Source organism: Pteropus vampyrus, unplaced genomic scaffold (assembly GCF_000151845.1).
Source record: "Pteropus vampyrus isolate Shadow unplaced genomic scaffold, Pvam_2.0 Scaffold515, whole genome shotgun sequence".
NCBI classification, from domain to species: domain Eukaryota; kingdom Metazoa; phylum Chordata; class Mammalia; order Chiroptera; family Pteropodidae; genus Pteropus; species Pteropus vampyrus.
Genome location: NW_011889296.1, coordinates 414,420 through 433,729, shown reverse-complemented (window position 1 = coordinate 433,729; position 19,310 = coordinate 414,420). Strand labels below are relative to the sequence as shown.

The following is a 19,310-nucleotide window of genomic DNA, read 5'->3' as shown; positions in this document are numbered from 1 at the left end:
TACTAAAGATGTTAATGGAACCAGTACAGCTCATCTGATGCTAAAAGCAGAGAAAGAAAACTTATAGGAAACTAAATGCCTTCTGGATAAGTCCAGGAGGCATCCGTCTCCCCAAACAAAGTGACCTATCATCCTCACCACAGGGACCCCACCCCCCCAATTTCCTTCATCCCTGAATCATTTGTAATAGATATTCAGGAAATCACTGAGGCGTTTACCATATGCTGCGTCGCCTGGCAGGTTGAGTTTTTGCAGAATGAGTCAGCAGTACCTGACTTGAGATATGACTGAGGGACTAGCTCTGCCGCTATTCACAACTGAATAGGACTGAGCAGTGATGCTTGGGGTCCTTAACATAATCCCCCTCTGAGCCCCATCCAAAGCAATAGCTTTAAAATTCAGATTGTAGAAGAGGCTTTGCTGCTGGCGATAACTCGTCACCTGCTGGGCATGAGCTGGGAGCTCATGGTGTTAGTAACAACTATTTCTTCTCTCCTGCATCTTACCCTGCTTGGTTCTTCAACTTCAAATTCCTCATTTCTTTCTTTCTTTCTTTCTTTTAAATTTTCTCGTCATTTATTGCCATTTGATTACGGTATTTTCCATGCAAACTCCCCTAAATACAACTACGTAGTTTCAACTCTTCTTTTCGAATTCTTCGTTTTTTTAGAATCTGTGTTGGCGAAGTCTCTAGAGGGTGCTGAGAATGCTTATTGCAAGCAGAAGTGGTGAGGCTGGTCTAAGCTGGTTTGCAAGCTGGAGTCGGGAGACCGAACGTGCTGGGAGCATGCACGGATCAAGGTCCAGCTAGAGGGACAAGTCTGAGTCACCAGCGCCATCTCGCTAGCATCCCATTGCCCTGAGATGAATCTCTTAGGACTTTAAGTATTTAAAAGCCAACGAAACAAAGCAAACCCCGGTTCTGCCCCTGGTATTAGAGGCAAAGGTGCACCAGTGGATCATGTTGAGACCCACCGTGGAAGCCTCAGTCTCCTCTGATGGAGTGGAAGGAACGGGGGTGACTCTAGAATTGGGTTCTTGGGCTTTTCCTTTTATGTGGAAGCATCATTAATGGCATCATCCCTGGCTTGTATCCTCCTCAGGCACCAACCGCCTGCCCCAAATCAACGCCTCTGGAAGCAGCTGCTGCCGCAGCGTCTCTTCCTCATTTGCATAGCCTTGTCTTGCAAACCAAGGTGCTGAATGCTGAGGGATCAGATTTCTCATCAAGAAAACTGCATTTCAGATGAATATCTTGTGAGTTTATAGAGAAGTTACTAGTGTAGCGTAATGAGATGCCCGTCCTCCCCCTCCTTTCTGGGTAAGAGATTTTCTACTTTGCCAAAACCTAAAATTAATGATTTGCAGTGTAGCAAACTGTTACAGCGCACAGGGAAATGTTCCCAAAAGCAATGTGGAATGATATTTCTTTCATTTATTCATTTAATGACTATTTATCAAATACCTACTATGTAGAAAGTATTGATTCTACCCTCAAGGGAGTGAGTGGAGATTTTTTAATTAAAGATACATGAAGAGATATACATATACATTTCTATTCATATACATTTGAATTCAGTAAAACGTGGAAAGTTATAAGAACCATGAGGCATAAAATGCCGTGGACACTCAAAGGGAGAAAATGCTTCAGAAAAAAAGCTTAACCGGGGAGGTAGCATTTGATCTGGACTCTAAATGGTACCTAATTACTCTGTCTTTACAAAGTGTGTGAGTGTATATGTGTTTATGAAATCTGGGTCAAGTTTGAATATACAGACATTGTAGGGGAGGATGTTCTCTGCACAGAGGGAGCAGCCAGATCAAAGTCAGGAGAGGCTGAGCTATGGACCAAGGGCAGCAGTGCTTTAGTTCGGCTGGACTGTGCAGATTGGACAAGTGGCTGGGAATCACATCATGCAGGAGCCGGAATTCTTAGCTATGCATGTCGGGAGCTGCCGAAGGCTTTAGGATGAGGGGTTAACATGATCGGAACTTGCTTGGAAAGATTAGGACTCAAAAAAGTAATAATACTGTGGCTGCTGCTGCTTTATACAAAACAGTGCATGCAAAGCGACTGATACAGCACCTGGCGTGTAGAAGCTCAGGAAGTCAGGGAGGCAGGTACGCTCTAGTGGTTTAGAGCACGGACTCTGGTGCCGGGCTGCCTGGATTCAAAAACCAGCTTTGCCACTTAACAGCTGTGTGATCTTGTGCAGATTTCTTAAGGTCTCTGTGCTGCTGTTTCCCCGTATATAAAATAGGATTAACAATAATACCTCTCTTAGAAATTGCTATGAATCAAATGAGCTAATAAAGTATGTAAAATAGTGCCCTGTTTTGAATAAAGTGCTCAGTAAATGTTAGCTACTAGCATTATTGTCGTTTTTTATTCATGAAAAAGATGGAACTCGAGCTAGCCTTTAAAGAATAGATATGATGTAGACATGTAGAAAGGTGACTTTCGGACACATGGAAGTACATGACAAAGAGCATACTTGTCAGAAAGTACGAGGCGAGTGAGGTGAACGATGGACAGTTCAGTTAGCCTCCAGAATAACATGGGTTAAGGGCTTACTGGAAAATAAATTTACAAGGTAGGCTGGATCACACCGTGAAGGACTTGGAATCCTAGCCTAGGAATTTTAAGCATTATCTAAAGAAAATGGAGGGACACTGAAAGTTTTATGAGTCGAGAAAGTGACTCGATCGAAACCATCCCTCAGGAAAGTTAATCAGATGGTAGTGCGTATGTGACAGATTGGAGAGGTAAGAGATCTGAGGCAGTGAAATGAATTAGGAAGCTATCAAAGTCCACAAAGGGGCTAGGTCAGAGCACTGCAGCAGGAGTGGAGAAGAGAGAGTGAGAGAGACATCGGCGCAGGGAAAGGGAGGCATCAGAAAGACCCTCTGTTTCGACCGCAGATGACGGAAGCAATGGGGTATCATTAGCAGACAGAGAATAGAGAAGGTAAGATGAGTTTCAGCGTGTTCAAAATGGAGCTGTAAATTACAGCTGACTGTAGAAATCGACAAGCCGATCCTAAAACTGATATGGCAGTTTGACCCAGAATAGCCCAAATAATCTTGAAAAGAACAAGTTTAGAAGACTCACACTTCCCACGTTCAAAACTTACGACAAACCTACTGTAATCAAGACAATATGTTGCCGGTGTGAAGATAGATACATAGAGCAATGGAATAGAGTTCAGAGTTCCGAAATAGGAACGATCGATTAATTTTACACACAGTATTGAGACAATTAAATGGGGGAAGAACGGTCTTTTCAACAAATGGTAGTGGAACAACTGGATCCACGTGCAAAAGAATGAATTTGGACCCCCCACCTCACACCATATACAAAAATTAAGGCAAAATACTGTGAACGTAAGAGCTAAAACTATAAAACTCTTAGAAGAAAAGATAGATGTGAATGTTCATTACCTTGAATTAGATATGACACCAAAAACCACAAGCAGCAAAAGAAGAAATCGATAAATTGAATCTCCTCAAAATTAAAAACTTTTATGATCCAAAGGACACTATCAAGAAAATGAAAGACAACTCATAGAATAGGAGAAATTTTTGCAAATCATGTATCCGATAAGGGACTTGTATTTAGAATATATAAACACAACACAAAAGTAAAAAGACAAATGACCCAATTTAAAAAATGGGCAAAGGGCTTGCATAGACTTTTCTCTAAAAAGGGTACACGAATGGCCCAAAAGTACATGAAAAGATGTTGAACATCATCAGTTATCAAGGAAATGCAAATCAAAATTTTCCACAATGAGATACCACTTTATACTCCCTAGGATGGATATAATAAAAATTTTAAAAAATAATAACAAATGTTGGCAAAGATGTGGAAGAGTCGAAACCCTCATACACTGCTGGTGGGAATGAAAAACGGTACAGCCGCCGTGGAAACAGTCTGCTCCCTCAAAAGATTGACCATAGAGTAACCCAGGAATTCTACTCAGGTATATACACCAGAGATATGAAAACTTGTCCACATAAAAACTTGTACACTTATGTCCATAACATTTTTCATCTGAGTCGAAAAGTAGGAATAACCATCAGCTGATTAATGGATCAAGAAAATGTACGTATAAACAATGGAATATTATTTGATCACAAAAAAGAATGAAGTACTGACGTATGGATGAACCTTGAAAACATTATTGCTAAGTGAAAAACTAGTCACGAAAGAGCACATTGTATAATCGCTTTTATAGGAAAGTAAAATGAGATAAATCCATAGAGACAGAAAATAGATTAGTGGTTGCCAGGGGCTGGGTGTTGGAGAGTGGCTGCTAATGGCTATGAGGTGTCTTTTGGGGATGATGAAAATCTTCTAAAATTCATGTCGTGATGGACAGCTGTATGTACTAAAAGTTGTTGAACTGTACACTTTAAAGGGAGAAATTATATGGTATGTGAATGTCCCTAAAGTTATCTTTTTTTAAGTTTTAAAAAACATAGTTTTGTTAATGGAGCCGTAGCCACTTATGACCAACTGCAGATTTCTGAGTAGTATCAAATAGCAGTTCCTTCTGCGAAGTTGAAAAGGATAACAGAGAAAAGGTTTTCGGATATGATGACCCGGAGGTCTCTCTCCTTTCAAAAGAGCGATTTCAGAAGAGCAGAGATCAGAAAGTGGGTTGCAAGAAGTCTGTATAGTTTGCCAGTAAGTGGTTACATTTGGCAGCGCTGAGAAGAGGAGGAGGACATGGGCGACCTGTGACCTAAAGGAACGGCATCAATAGGAAGGCAGAGACTGAAAATGTAAGAACGAGTTTATCAGTGATACATGGCCCTTAGAGCGACAGGAAAGAGGATCGAGTGCCCAGGTGACGAAATTAGCCTGAAGGAAGAGGAGGACTGTGAAGAAGGCATTTTCAGGTAAAGAAAAGAGGCAGATGAAGGCATTCATTACACATTCTTTCAACAAGCTCTGTCAAGTATGAAGCAGAAAAAGTTTGATCTAGAAAAATACACAGCGAACTTGTCCTGCCTCCATCTTGACTGAGGTGGTTGAACCTCTGTGTAATGAATCAGCAGGGCGATTGTTCACTTTTATTTGATAGACTTATATTTGATTTTCTTAGCATTGAGAATGTACTCATAATGTTTGTAATTTTAAAAAAAATTAGAAATGCAAGAAATATAAGGGTTTAGCAATAGGAGGTGAAGCTAAGGATTGCCAAGCTGCACAGAGGGAGTAGCGCATAGTAATCACTCAATAAATGTTTATGGAATTTGTTGAAATCATAAACTGTAGAGGAAGCAATTGGTTTGGGTTTTCAGCTTTCTCCAAGTAGAACAGCAGAAAATTCTGACGGGATGGTTTATCTAAGGGCTTAAGGGTTGACAAAGCAAGAATAACAAAGTTGCGAGGGAATTGGGTATGCTAGGAGGACTTTTTGAAATGACTAACCATATTCTCCAAAATGAGAAGCGAAGCGAGTGAGGTCAAAAGGTAGGCCGGTGGACTCCTGGAAGAACACAAAACTAGACACAGAGAAAGCAGTTCCAAGTTCATGGTCTTGGAGGTAGAGCGATTCCAAGTGCTTCCTTATCAGGCCCCAGGCGCGGCTATGCCTAGAGGTCACTGAAGCAGACTGCAGGTGGACATGCCCATTCACAAGGTGAAGAAGCTGTGATGTCACAATCAGAAGGGTCAGGTCTCATTTGTTCAATACAGTAAACCCATTGCCCGACCTGGTGCCTGATATTTAGTAGGTGTTCAGTTAATGTTTGTTGTAGAGAGGGAGGGAGTGAGGGAGGGAGGGATGGAGGAAGGGAGGCAGGGAGGAAGGAAGGAAAGAAGGAAAGAAGGAAAGAAGGAAAGAAGGAAAGAAGGAAAGAAATTAGATCTTCTTTCTGTATGTCTGGTGCCTAGCATAGGGAAGAGTCGGTGTTTGAATCAAGATTTGAGTGAGTGAATGAATATCGAACTGCCAAGAATGTCGACAACAAAAGAGAAAGGCAGAAAAATTGTGAAGCAGGCGCTAAAATCCCCAAGGGAGGTGAAAGAGTACATTGTAGGTATGTAGGGAAGAACCCTGATAATATTTGAGTGGTATAAGCAAACGACATTGACCTCAAAAGACGGGATATTGATGACAGAGAATATTAGATTTGGGAATAGCAACAGGCAAAGGAATATGCCCATTTTTCTTTTCCCCTCCTGTGAATTCAGGAGGAACAGGCACTGTGCGTTTTTTTCCCCTTTGACACCCGCCCCCCACCCAGTCTGCCACTAGTGCCCTTATTTTTTTCCAAATTTAGCTCACCTTGCTTCCTGTTGCTCTTGTGCCTGGCGCTCTTTAATACCCTTTTCGCTAATCCCTCTGTGTCCGGACTTTCTCCCTTGGCCTTACACGTGACAGCAAAAAAAATCAAAGCTCGTAAGCATTATTTTTCAGCCACATCAGTACCTATCTCGAACTTTCCCAGTGGCTCCCACTTGACCATCAAACCAAACGCAAACTTCTAGTCTTGAATTTGAGTGTCCATCCCGTAGCCTTCTGTAAGCTGTCCTCACTGCCAGTCACTTTGACGTTTATACCATGTACAAAATACTCTACCTTTTTCAAAGCTTCTAATTAAATTTTCTTTTACCCCTCCGGTGCCCTCATCAGAACTCCCTGGGGACTCTTTTTCCTTTCCTGGCTATCATTAAAATAACTATCCCAGAAACACCTGCCTTCCTGTAGCCTTTCCTCTCTGCTGACATCAAGCACTCATGAACGTTAGGTGTATATCCTATGCTTTTGTGTCAATATGTGTTGCCGTATCAATTCCGCCATAGAAATATCCCCTAAACCCATCTCTTCCGCCCTACCCTTGCTGCCACTGGCCTGGATGTTTGCACAAGCCTCCTGATAACCTTCAGTGTATCCTACACTATAGCCAGAGTATCTTTTCAAAATATAAATCTAATCATGCCCCCAATGCGCGTGCATGCGTACACACACATATACAATGTTTGAGATGTTTCATACCCCTTAAGTAAAAGTCCTGACTCGTTAGCCTGGCTGGCATGTCTGCCTTTGTGCCCCAACCCACACTGACCTCGCTAGCCTCCCTCCCACCATTCCGCTTCAAGCCTTCATGCTCTTGCGTGTGTGCTTTTTCTCTGAGCCTAGTCCCGTACCATCAACCTCCATCCCCATCCCTGCTTCCAGCTCCCCTGCCTTCACCCCACATGCCTGTAAACTTCGAATCTTTTTTATTTACTTTTATTTCTAGCCAATCAGATTTGCAGAAGGTTGCAAAGAAATATGCAGGGAAGTCCCATGTACCCTTCCTCTAGCCCCTTCCAGTATTGACATCTTGCACGATTATAGTACAACAAAATCAAGAAGTTGACATTGTTATAATCCATAGAGCTTATACAGTTTTCACCAGTTATACATGTTCTGCTATGTGTGTGTGTGTGTGTGTGTGTGTGTGTGTGTGTGTGTGTGTGTGTGGCTCTACGGGATTTTATCACTCAGTGTAACTTTGCATAACCACAACTACCTCCACAATCAAGATACAGAACTGTACCATCACCACGAGGCTCTGTCAGACAACCCTCTTATACCCACACCCATCCCTAACCCCTGGCAACCACTAATCTGTTCTCCATCCCTCTTTCGAAAATACAATATAAGTGGAATCGTGCAGTATAGCTGTTGAGATTGGCCTTGTTCACCCAGCATAATACCCTTGAGATTCATCTAGATTGTTTTACGTGTATCAATAGTTGGTTTCTTTTTGTCAATGAGCAATATTCCAATGGCATGTACGTACCACAGCGTGTTTAACCATTCACCCGTTGAAGTACATCTGAGTTGTTTCGAGTCTGGAGAGTTACAAATAAAGCTATGAACATCTATGTACAACTTCCTATATGAAAACAAGTCTTAATGCCTCTGGAATAAATGCCCAAGAGTGCGATTTCTGGATTGTATGATAAGTCTACTTTTAGTTTTGACAGGGACAGCCAAAGTATTTTTCAAAGTGGCTATACCATTTTACATTCCCATCCATAAGGTATGTGTGACCTCGTTTCTCCACATCCTCACCAGCAATTGATGTTATTAGTCTTTCTCATTTTAGCCATTTTGATAGGTGGCTCATTGTAGTTTTCTCATCGTTTAAGACCTAAGAGAAGCGTTACCCCAGAAGAGCCTTTTGTAACATCCTCTGGACAAGCCGATTACTCTCTCCTCCGTGTCATCTCTGATACTTCACCTGTCATTCTCAGTCTTCCCCTCTGTTCTGAGCCATCTTCATCTTCCTGCACCGACTGGTGCAGTTATATGCTGGACACACAGAGGGCACTCAGTTAATGCGTGAGGAGTGAGCGAAAGAATGGATGAGGAAACGTTAGTCTTTCTCGCCGTCCCCTCCTCCGCATTAGGCTAGAAACCTTTTCAGAGCAAAGATCATTCCTTCCTCTGTGTCTCCTGGCAGCAGCTGATGGGGTGCTCTGTACGTGTAGCTGCTCAATAAATGCTGGCTAACAATTCAGGTGGCTTATCGGCCCTCTGCTCCCAGGAGATAAGCACATGAAAGCGAGAGCAGGCCTGAGCAGTCCTGTACTACGGGGCATATGTCGTAAGTTTTATAATATTCTTATAATCTCCACAATCACTCAATATTCGTCTGCGCAGATGAGAAATCAAAACAAAACAGTCTTTTGAGTCCAAGAATGTGTCTGCAGCTGAGCGCTTTTCAATAGTTTCAATGCCCTGGTTACGTATGAATTTGGGAGATCGGCATTTTATGTCCCTGAATTCTTTTTGCAGTTTCAGAAGGATCTGGGATTTTTCTGTTTTTGCTGCACTGGTATAATTTGACATGTTGATTATGAAGGGGTTATTAACCCCAGCGTTTTTAATCACTTTTTGACTCTGCATTTTCTCAACTCTGAAGTATGTTAATTTGCACTTGTTTATACGTCTCTGAGAGAGTTACTCAGGCCCTCGAGGACTGGTGTATGTTTTGTCTGGGAACTAGATTGTAAGCCCCTTGAGAGCAGGGACTTATAACTCGTAGGAATGTGTTCTGGACATTGTCACTGTTCAATTAATGGGGACGCTGGAAGTCTGACTAAGGTCATCTGTCACATTGACAGCTTCCTTTTCATAAGACGTCTAACTTGCAAAAAGCTGTTAGGTTGACTTGATAGCATTGAATGATTCCACCCCAAATTATGCTCACTATTGGCCACTGCAGTTTGTTCTTTAGGGTGCTTTCAGATTTATAATTTTGGATCATGCTGTGGTTCCCTTCCCTGTAATACTCCGGTTACATACAGTTGGGGAGGGCTGCATTTCATAACCCAGAAGTCCTGTACCGTAATAAAAACTAAGCTGATAACATTTATGCTTTCAAAGCATATAATTCTCTTCACCAGCCCCTATTGAAAACCAGGTGATAAACTCAAAGTATGTTGACAGTCTCAAATGATCAGAAATAACAACTATTCAATGTATATGTCTTATTTTCCCAGACTGTAAAATGGAGTAACTGTGTATGCTATGTCCTGTGGCCGTTGAAGTTAAATTAATGTGACTTTCAAGGAAGTCTGAGTTCTAACACGGAAGGACAAATTCGGTCCTTAATGAGGGTAGAGGTGGCGAGAGATTTTTTTGTAAGTCACTTTTTGAGGTGTAATTTACATACAGCCCGACCCACCCTTTTTAGATGGAAAGTTCAATGAGTCGACAAGTCAGATTTTTTCCCCCCTGCACTATTCGCTGACTCAGCTGTACCTCCAACTGGCCGCACCGCCATCGGCACCCCTGGACCACGCTGACAGATGTTTCTCTGACACTTGTGTTCTTTCTCTTTTCCACAGCGTGCTAAAGGAGGTGTACATAGCCTTTAATCCCAAAGCCGTAGTCTTACAGCTGGGAGCCGATACAATAGCCGGGGACCCCATGTGCTCCTTCAACATGACTCCCGTGGGAATCGGCAAGTGCCTGCGATACGTCCTTCAGTGGCAACTGGCAACGCTCGTTTTGGGAGGAGGTGAGTACAAAGGAAGGTCACCGGGAGAATGTGTCGACCTTCCTGTATGTTTGGTCTCTTGACACTGAGGAAAAGTTGACTTTCTTAGATCGGATAATATCATCCTGCCTGTGGTCCAGAGGCCCAAGTCAGTGAACTCTGTACCCTCACGATTCGGCATTCCTGAAGCAAAGGTCTTTGACTTAAAGGTGACGTCATATCTTATTAAGGATAGAGGACGTTACCCCGAGGGGACTCGGATCCATCTCCTCTCAGCGTAGTCTCCAATTCTCAGTTCTAATAGTCATGTTTTGGAAACATACTGCTAAAATTCTAACCCTCCTCAATATATGTAGTAAACACATGAATTAATCAAACCTAAGCCAATTTCAGGAATTCACATTCCCCACAAAAAAAAGAACATGGATTCGTTGCAATAAAGTCAAATCAAGAGATCTAAAGAGTCAACTGGACATCCTTGCCTTCAGTGTGTACTGATGCTCTGTATTACTTAACCAACAGAAAGCTGAGTCTGTTCAATAGATGCCTTGCTTAGAATCTTCTGTCTATGTAGCTGGCACAATCTTTATTTTATTGAATGAATGGATTGATGTGTTAAAGTAATATGGTCAAGTCGATCGAACTTAAAATGTATGTATCATGGGACAGCTAAGAACTTGTTTTGTCAACCTGTTGTGAAAACCAAAATTAGGGGAGATCGTGGGAAGACCTGATGAAAACGAGTGAGCGTTCAGTACAAAGGCACAAGCCTGGTCCGTGGCAGCCGCAGACTGTAGAGGGATCAAAATTAAAGGCGCTCCCAAGAGACAACCTCTTATAAAAAGCGGAAAGAAATGTATTAACTTTAACTCGGGGAAAAGATAAAATTGATAAGTACTGTGTGACATATTACTTTCCTTGATGGCACTAACGATAGTGATTATGATACAGGTACAGCTAGGGGAGGAAAGCAAAGGCCTTTTCCACAACATACATTTGTGAATTCGACTTTTGTTTGAGGCTACAACCTTTACTTAGCATTTTCAAAGCCTCTTTGCTTTCTCGGCCCAAAGTTTTGGCTTTTGCAATATGTGTATTCTTGAAAATGCCTGTGCGGGAATGGAATTTGTGCAAATCAAATCATATTGTATGTACACCAGAGAGAGCTCATTACTTAAAACCTATAGTGACTCACTTTTGAAATCAAATAATCACTCCCAGTCAGTCGATCTTATAAATTCATATTTTCTACATCAGGAGCGTTTAAAGTAACACCTGTACTACTTCACTTAAACTCTCAGCCTCCAACAACACAGAGACAATTAGTGAAGATGGCCACATCCCCAAGCTTCAGTAGACCTTATTGAGGCGTAAAAGACACATTCCAGAAGCCCCAGCATCCCCGATCTTTCAAGGAATAGAAAGGCTTAAGAAAAGGGTGGCCATGAGTCCCAGCTTATACATGTCATCCCAGTGTAATTGTTGATAGTATCTCTTTACTCTTAAAAGCATACCGGTTTGGATGATAAATTATATGGTCGTCCTAAAATAGACCAGAGTCTACTTCCCTCAGGCTGCATCGAGGTTAGGAGATCACTCCATTTTATCCTTACCCTCTTGGAATTTAGCTAAAGGCCAGCGTTCTTCTGCTTGCATGGCAGAATGCATCTATTCAGAACAAAAACGTGCTGATTATTAGCCAGTATAATATGGCTCCTGGGTGACTGTGACAGGACCTGACGAGATGGGTCAGAGCGTCACTCAGCAGTGTTTTCCTCGTCCCATTCTGTTTGATCTCTGCTACTAGGCCTGCGTTTTGCAGAGAAAAGGAATGCTGATGTTAAAAGAAGAAACTCTGTTTCTGTCAGCATTTTCCTTTTCTCTTTCCTAGACGTATCTAGGACTACATCTGCCAATAGCTTTCACGTACAAATCACATTTTATAGAAGTGTCGCAAAGTGCATCGTGCAAGCTGTCACGTCGGGTAGGTCGCCTCAAGAGATCCAGGTTCCGGCAAGATCCGGTCTTGCCAATGACTCTTGCTGGATCCAAGGGGCTTAGAATCCTAGGGAGCATATTTCTTCAGAGACGAGGACCTTTTTAACCTTTGTAGGGCCTTGGAGTTCTCAGTTCCGCACTGGGCAAGCTCTGACTGGGCGGTTGAAAAAATATCATAAAGGGTTGTTTGGGTGAAGTTCTGCGAGTTGGAGTTGTCCCTTTAGCCCTTTTATTAAAACATTTTTCTCTCCTTCCTCACCCCCTTCCCTCTCCTGCTGTTTTGTGACTGTTCTTTCCTAACTTCACAATTCTTGGTGGAGATAGGAGGCTATAACCTCGCCAACACGGCTCGGTGCTGGACATACTTGACCGGGGTCATCCTAGGGAAAACGCTGTCCTCAGAGATCCCGGATCATGAGGTAAGTAAGGCTCTGACAAGTCCTCTCTTCTTTAAGGGGAAGAGCTGAGTCATTCCACCTAATCAAAATCACGTCCTCGCCACTCAATACCGTTTTGTTGAGAGACACTCCAATAACAATAACACACTGTCTTGGCAGAATAGTGGACTCTTGTTCCAAAATATCCAAGACCTTCTGCCTTTTTTTACGAGAGATCTCAAAGGCCAACTAACTTTAATTTCTCAATTAATTACACAGACTGTGGGAAGGGGTCACCTGTTCACACAAAGAACTCTTTGGAATATGTGCATATTTTCATCCCCTAGCCTCACAGAAGAAGGGGCAGTTTGCGAAATGTGTGAGCGGGGTTCCCGTCTATCTTTAGAAAGTCCCATAAGCAGTGTGTCGCACCTGTGTTCCTTGGTGGTAGTTCTGGTCTCTCGTTTGCTCTGCCGAACGTAAAATTTAAGAAGCAGGTGATCAGCACAGAGACGGGCCTGGTGTTTGTGCAGAGATTCGCGGCGCACGGAGCTTGGGGCAGGACCATCTGAAACGTGAAGCGTGCCGTTCGAACTCGCCATTTGCTTTGATCACATGAGATGGGCTGGATGTTTTCCAAAGCCAAGATGTCTGTTCTAGTTTTCCCAAAGCAGGTGACTAGAAAGCTGTCTGGGACCCGTGAGCGTGCTGGTAATCCCTTACCCGGAGGTGTGCCCCCTCCCCTTCCGCCAACCCACACCTGGCAGGAAGTACGCTATCACAGGTCAGGATGTGGAGCCACAGGCCTCCGACGGTGTGACTTAGAGTAATGAAGCAGTACCTGCCCCCACTCTCACTCGGCTTGTAACGTTTCCATTCCTGCCAGATGCGGAGGATGTACACTAGGGAGCGTTATGTTTTTGAAAGTTACTATTATTTTTTAAAATTTAGAAACAACTCAAACTAATTTCCTTCCAATTTTCTTCTATCCATGGATGAGGTATAATATGTATCTCAGAAAACCTACTCGATGTGTCTAGAATACAAAGAGAAGGCAAACTATAATTCGAGACAATTCGCTGGTGTCAGGGTTAATAGAAGTCTCTTTTCCTGACTTACCTTTATGCAGTATTTGGAAGCTTTATGAAATAGAAGGGTAAGCGAACAAATTACATTTGTGAACAAATGCAATCGCTGTTATTGCTGTGGGAGTATCTCAGATTGCATTGGAATTTAAAGCACTGAGACTTCAAAAACTGATCAAGTTATGTCAAAAAGGAGTTCCTAGGAAACGATGCAAATCCATAGATTCCTTCGTCTTAACGGTTGATAAAAATTTAATAAAGGTTAATATCGCCTCTGGTACCTGGGGAGGCCGTTTGCCTCAGTGAACGTGGGCTTGGCCTTATAGGCGTGTCCTGTATTTACAGTGACATATGCTGCCAGATTAAATGAGATATACGTACGTCAAGTACCTAACGTACACTTCTTGGCACATAATAGGCACTTTTGAAATGCAAATTTTCTCCTTCCCCTTTGCGTGCTCTTGACGACTTCTTATGCCCAGACATTTATGACTTTGTCGCTCATAAGTTTGTCCAAAGCCTTTTTGAATCCCTTCTGTCCTTCTGGTATTAGAGATGTGAGTCATCTAAGAAAGAACAAAGAAGAAAATTGAAATGACAGTCTTCCAGGTACAATAAGATAATATTTTAATAAAAATTGTCAAAAGTAGACTATGCAGTGTGAAGGCATATATAAGTTTTGTGCCACAATACGCAGTTGCACACAAATATGCCTGTGGTCCTCTCTAATCAGATCAATAAATGGTAGATCAAAATATTTACTGAGCACCCATCGTGTGCCAAGCACTGTGGTAGGTGTCTTGGGAGACGCAGAGACACCGAGACCTCATCCCCTACCTCAAGCAGCCAAGAAGGAGGGTGGTATAAGTGCTGGGAGAATATGTAGGTACACAAATCATTCTGCTACAGAGCAGAATAAGAAGCACAAGACAGTCGGAACACTGACCATGGAGATGCACATCAAACATAAACAGGATACAAAGGAGTGTACAAAATACCCTGCCCTCTAGGAGCTGAAAATATAACTGAGAAGTCTAGTCGGTGACAGGGTCAAGACAGTGCAGCAGTCAGCTGACCCCCTCACTGTCTTCCCTCCTCAGTCCTGGGCTTTTGTTCTTCTGTCTCCTGGAATAATAATCCTCTTCCTCTTCCAAGTACCTCCCCACCCTCACATCTCAGCATACCATCTTCCTAGGTCCTACTTCCAGCCTTATGCCTTTAGATATCCTTTACCTAAATATACCCAGAGCCTTTCAGCTCTTCCTTCGTGTTCATTTGTCCCTTCATTTAACAACTATTCACTGGGCCCCCACTACTTGCCAGACCCTATTCAGACCTGGGTTCAGGGATACAATGACCAAGAAGATAAACCCAGTGCCCTCAAAAACCTCATCGTCTAATAAAGGCGACAGAATAATGTGTTCGAATCCAGGACAGATGAGGAACATAGAGGAAATGTTTCATCAAGACTTTGAACTGAATCTTGGAGGCTAATTGGGCGTTTGCCAGCTGAAGAAGTGGGAGAGGCTTTCTAGGCCAAGGAAACAGAGATGGGAAAGGAAATGGTGCCTCGTGGAGCCGGTGAGAAGTTTGAGACGGTAGTAGAAGCTAGGGTTTATGAGAGAGAATGGGAGGGATTAGGCTTGAATAGAAATTAGAACTAGATTATGAAGCCACTTGAATGCTATACTAAAGAGCTTGCTTACACTTTTTCTCTGTTACAAGGTTCAGATACACTCCTATAACACTTCTGGTCTGTACCATTCATTTGGTCATCTGTGTTTGGGTTCTCTGCAGTCCTCCCCACCCCCAATTCTTAGCAGCATTAACTATCCACCTAGTTGGTTTTCATTCATTGAATGAACAACTGAATGAATGAGTGCTTGAATAATCTATGTCTCAACATTCATGTTGGAAAACTTCTGTTTTCAAGATGGAAGGATGGAGTGGATGCGTAATCTCGCCTTTTTCTGGAAACAGTTTAACCCCAGTAGCAACTACCCGTCCTTTGCAAGAAGTACCAGGTGGATACCAGCTGTAGGAAACAGATGTATCCATGAGAAAACACTGGGTTGTCAATGAAGGGAGGGGAGTTGGGAAGGCAAGCCCAGCACAAATATTAGAAGTGATTAGTGGTGAGATTTCAGTCATCACCCTCATGAGATACAAAACTAGTGATGCCATAAAGCCGGTGATCAGGGAGTTAGTCCTAGCTCAAGAACAGGAGAACCATGTTGGCCAGCCATGCATAGAATAAGGAGGCAGTCCCATAAAAAGACCAGTACATGGCTAATTCAGCAAATCACCCACTCCATGTAATAAGGCTTATGGACTATTAGATATAAGAACATTCTATAGTACAGTTATACTGTTTGGATCCTATGATCTAACATAGGGTAAGGCAGTTGTATTTGTACTTATATATACATATATGGATACATATATACAGATATGTCAGGTATACGTATATACTTGAATCATCAGGTACATTTATAAACAATTTAGTGAACAAGAAATACTTAGCCAGCCACTTTTGATGGACTGGTTGGATAAACTCTGCCTCATTCTCATGATGGAATATATGTAGCCACTGAAAAATGATTAAGTTGATTTACATACAACTATATGCTGCTAGTGTAAAACAGTCCTACAGCGCAATCTGTAGATTACAATGAAGCTATAGATTGATTTGGTGAGAAATAACATCTTAACAATATTTAATCTTTCAATTCGTGAATTTGCTATACTTTTCCATACTTAAGTCTTTTATTTCAAATTTTAATTTATGCTTTTCAGCAAATTTTGTTAATTTTATCCCTAAGTATTTCATGATTTTGATGTTATAAATGGGACTTTTAAATTTTAATCTCCAAATGTTTATAGCTAGAATATAGAAATACAATTGATTTTTTATGTTTATCTTCAATAATGTGACATTGCAAAACTCATTAGCACTGGTAGCTTTTTTGTAGATTCCTTAGCATGTTCCATGTATACAAACATGTCATCTGTGAATAAAGAGAGTTTTACTTATTCCTTTTTACTTATTCATGCCTTTTATTTCTTTTTCTTGCCTTATTACATGGGTTGGGACCTTCAATGCAATGTCGAATTGAACTGATGAGATTGAAAATCCTTGTCTTGTTCCCAATCTTGGGGGAAAGCACTTAATCTTTCACTCTAAAGTGTGACGTTAGCTGTAGAGTTTTTTCCCCCTGTAAGTGTCCTGTATTGGGTTGAGAAAGTTCTCTTCTATTCTTAATTTGCTGAGACTTTTTCTCACAAATGAGTGTCAGATTTTGTTAAATGCTTTTTTTTTCATCTATTGAAATGATCTTAAAGTGTCCTCTTATTCTATTAATACAGTACATTACAGTAGTTGTTATTTTATTTTAATGTTAAACTAACCTTGCATTCCTGGAATAAATCCTACTTGGTCATGGTATATTATTATTTTTTATATATTGCTGGATTTAGTTTGCTGAATATTTGTCAAGGAAGTTTTTTTGTCTATGGTGGTAACAGATGTTGACCTGTTGTTTCCTTTTCTTGTAATGTCTTTGTCTAGTTTTGATATCAGGGCAATGCTGATCTTATAAAATGACTTGAGGAGTACCCTGGCCTCTTCTATTTTCTGAAAGAGTTCACGTAAAATTGATACTTACGTCCTACATAAATGTTTGTTAGAATTCACCAGTGGAAACATTTGAGCCTGGAGTTTTCTACATGGGAAGGTTATTAATTACGAATTCTATTTCTTTACTAGTTATATGGCTATTCAGAGTTTCTATTTCTTCTCATTTCCACATTGATAATTTGTCTTCAAGGAATTTGCCAATTTACTCATAATATTCCCTTATTATTCTTTTAAGATCTATAGGAGTTGTAGTGATATCCTCTCTTTCATTCCTAGTATTGCTGATTTCGGTCTTTTTTTCTTGATTGTTTTAGCTCGTGGTTCATCAGTTGTATTGAACTGTAGTTTATTTTCTTCAAAGAACCAGCTTTTACTTTAGACTTTAGACTTTATTTTTCTCTTCTATTTCATTATTTCCACTCATTTATCTGTTGTGTCCTCCTTTCTACTTTGTATTGATTTTTAGTTCTTTTTCTAGTTTCTTATGATAGACACTTAGTTCATTGATTTTAAACATTTCTTCTTCTCTAATATAAGCACTTTATGCTATAAATGTCTGTCTAAGCACTGCTTTAGCTGCATCCCACTAATTCTGATATATTGTTTTCATTTTCATTTGTTTCAAAATAAATATCGTCTGATTTTCTTCTTTGACCAATAAGGTTATTTAGAGGTGTGGGACTTTAAAATTTGAGTTCTAAATATTTGAAGACTTTTCAGATGTTTTTCTATTTATATTAATTCTAATTTATTTTTGTTGTGCTCAGGTAGCATACTTTGCATGATTTCAGTACTTTAATATATGTTGAAATTTGTTTTATGACCTAATAATGTAGGATCTAATTCGGTGAATGTTTCGTGTGCAATTTGCAAAGAATGTGTATTTTGCTATTATTGGATAACATTTTGTATCATGAATTAGATCAGGTTGGTTAGGAGTGTTATTCATGTCTTCTATATTCCTGATTTTCTGTCTGCTTGTTCTGTCAACTACTGAGAGAGTTGAAATCTCTGACCACGATTTTGGATTTGGCTGTTTTTCTTTTCAGTCGTGTCGGCTTTGGTTTCATGTATTTTTGAAGCTTTCTTATTGTATACATATTTAGGGTTGTTATATGTTCTTGATGAATTGACCCCTTTATTTTTATGAAATGTCCTTCTTTATTTCTGGTACTGTTCCTTTATTTGTTTGATTTTCATATCGTCACACCTGTATCCTTATGATTATTTGTGCGGTATATCTTTTTCTGTTCTTTTACTTTAACCTATTTGTATCTTCATATTTAAATTGGATTTCTTACAGATAGCATGTGGTCGGGGCATGATTTTTTATCCAGTTTGACAATCTCTGCCTTTTTGTTGGGGGTATCTACACCACTTATGTTTAAATTATTTATATGTTTATGTTTAAATCCATCTTCCTTTTCATTTTGTGTCTCATCTGTTCTTTGTTCCTTTCTATTTTCCTGCCTTCTTTTGAATTAAGTAAATATTTTTTTAGGATTTCATTTATCTCCTTTCTTTGTTCATGAGTTATAACTCTTGTTTTGCTTTTTCTGTGGTTGCTCTGAGATTTACAGTATGCATTTTTAACTTATAGCCTACCTTCAAATAGTATTACCCTCCTTCATGTATAATATGGCACCCTTATGGTAATGTTCTTCCATTTTTCCACTTTCCTTCCTTTGTGCTATTGTAGTCATAGAGTTTACTTTTGCATATGTTATAAACCCTATGATACATTGTTACTGTCTTGCTTTAAGCAGTCGATTCTATTTTTTTACATTTTAAAAATATTAATTCATTTAAAATAAGAATACTAAGTTCAGTACACGTTAGCACAAATAACCGTATACCCAAGACAAAAATAAATTTCATGAAAAGAATGGCATCGCTATACATTTGTCACATCTGTAACATTTGGCTTAATAGATGACAGTTGGTTTCTCATACGTGCTTCTACATTCAATGTATTTTGATGTTGTTTTTGTTAAAGTATATGAAGAAAATTCAGCCTTACATAAATACATAGTTGGAAAAGGGACAAGTACTTTAATAACCTCTGCTGATAATTATGGATATTCTTTCTTCAATACTATACAAAAACTCTGCAAATGGTGGTTTCTTAAAGGTTAATGCTGGTGGAATCTGAAACCATATCAATGAACTTTTTATTGTTACATTAAAATTCAGTCATCTTAT

The 19,310-nt window shown here is 40.5% G+C and overlaps 1 protein-coding gene across 4 annotated transcripts in view; it reads left to right on the top strand.

The window, feature by feature from the left end:
* The window catches only part of HDAC8 (histone deacetylase 8), a 175,908-nt gene that overhangs the window by 64,166 nt on the left and 92,432 nt on the right, over positions 1-19,310 (top strand). For 2 of the 4 annotated variants that reach the window (XM_023524982.1, XM_011383355.2), the window contains exon 8: positions 671-2,363. In XM_023524982.1, coding sequence (XP_023380750.1) covers positions 671-732 — 62 coding nt within the window. In that variant the 3' untranslated portion in view covers positions 733-2,363. Of the gene's footprint in view, positions 1-670; positions 2,364-9,859; positions 10,033-12,333; positions 12,429-19,310 lie in introns of those variants that run through there. The other 2 variants (XM_011383351.2, XM_023524981.1) reach the window with 2 other exon arrangements.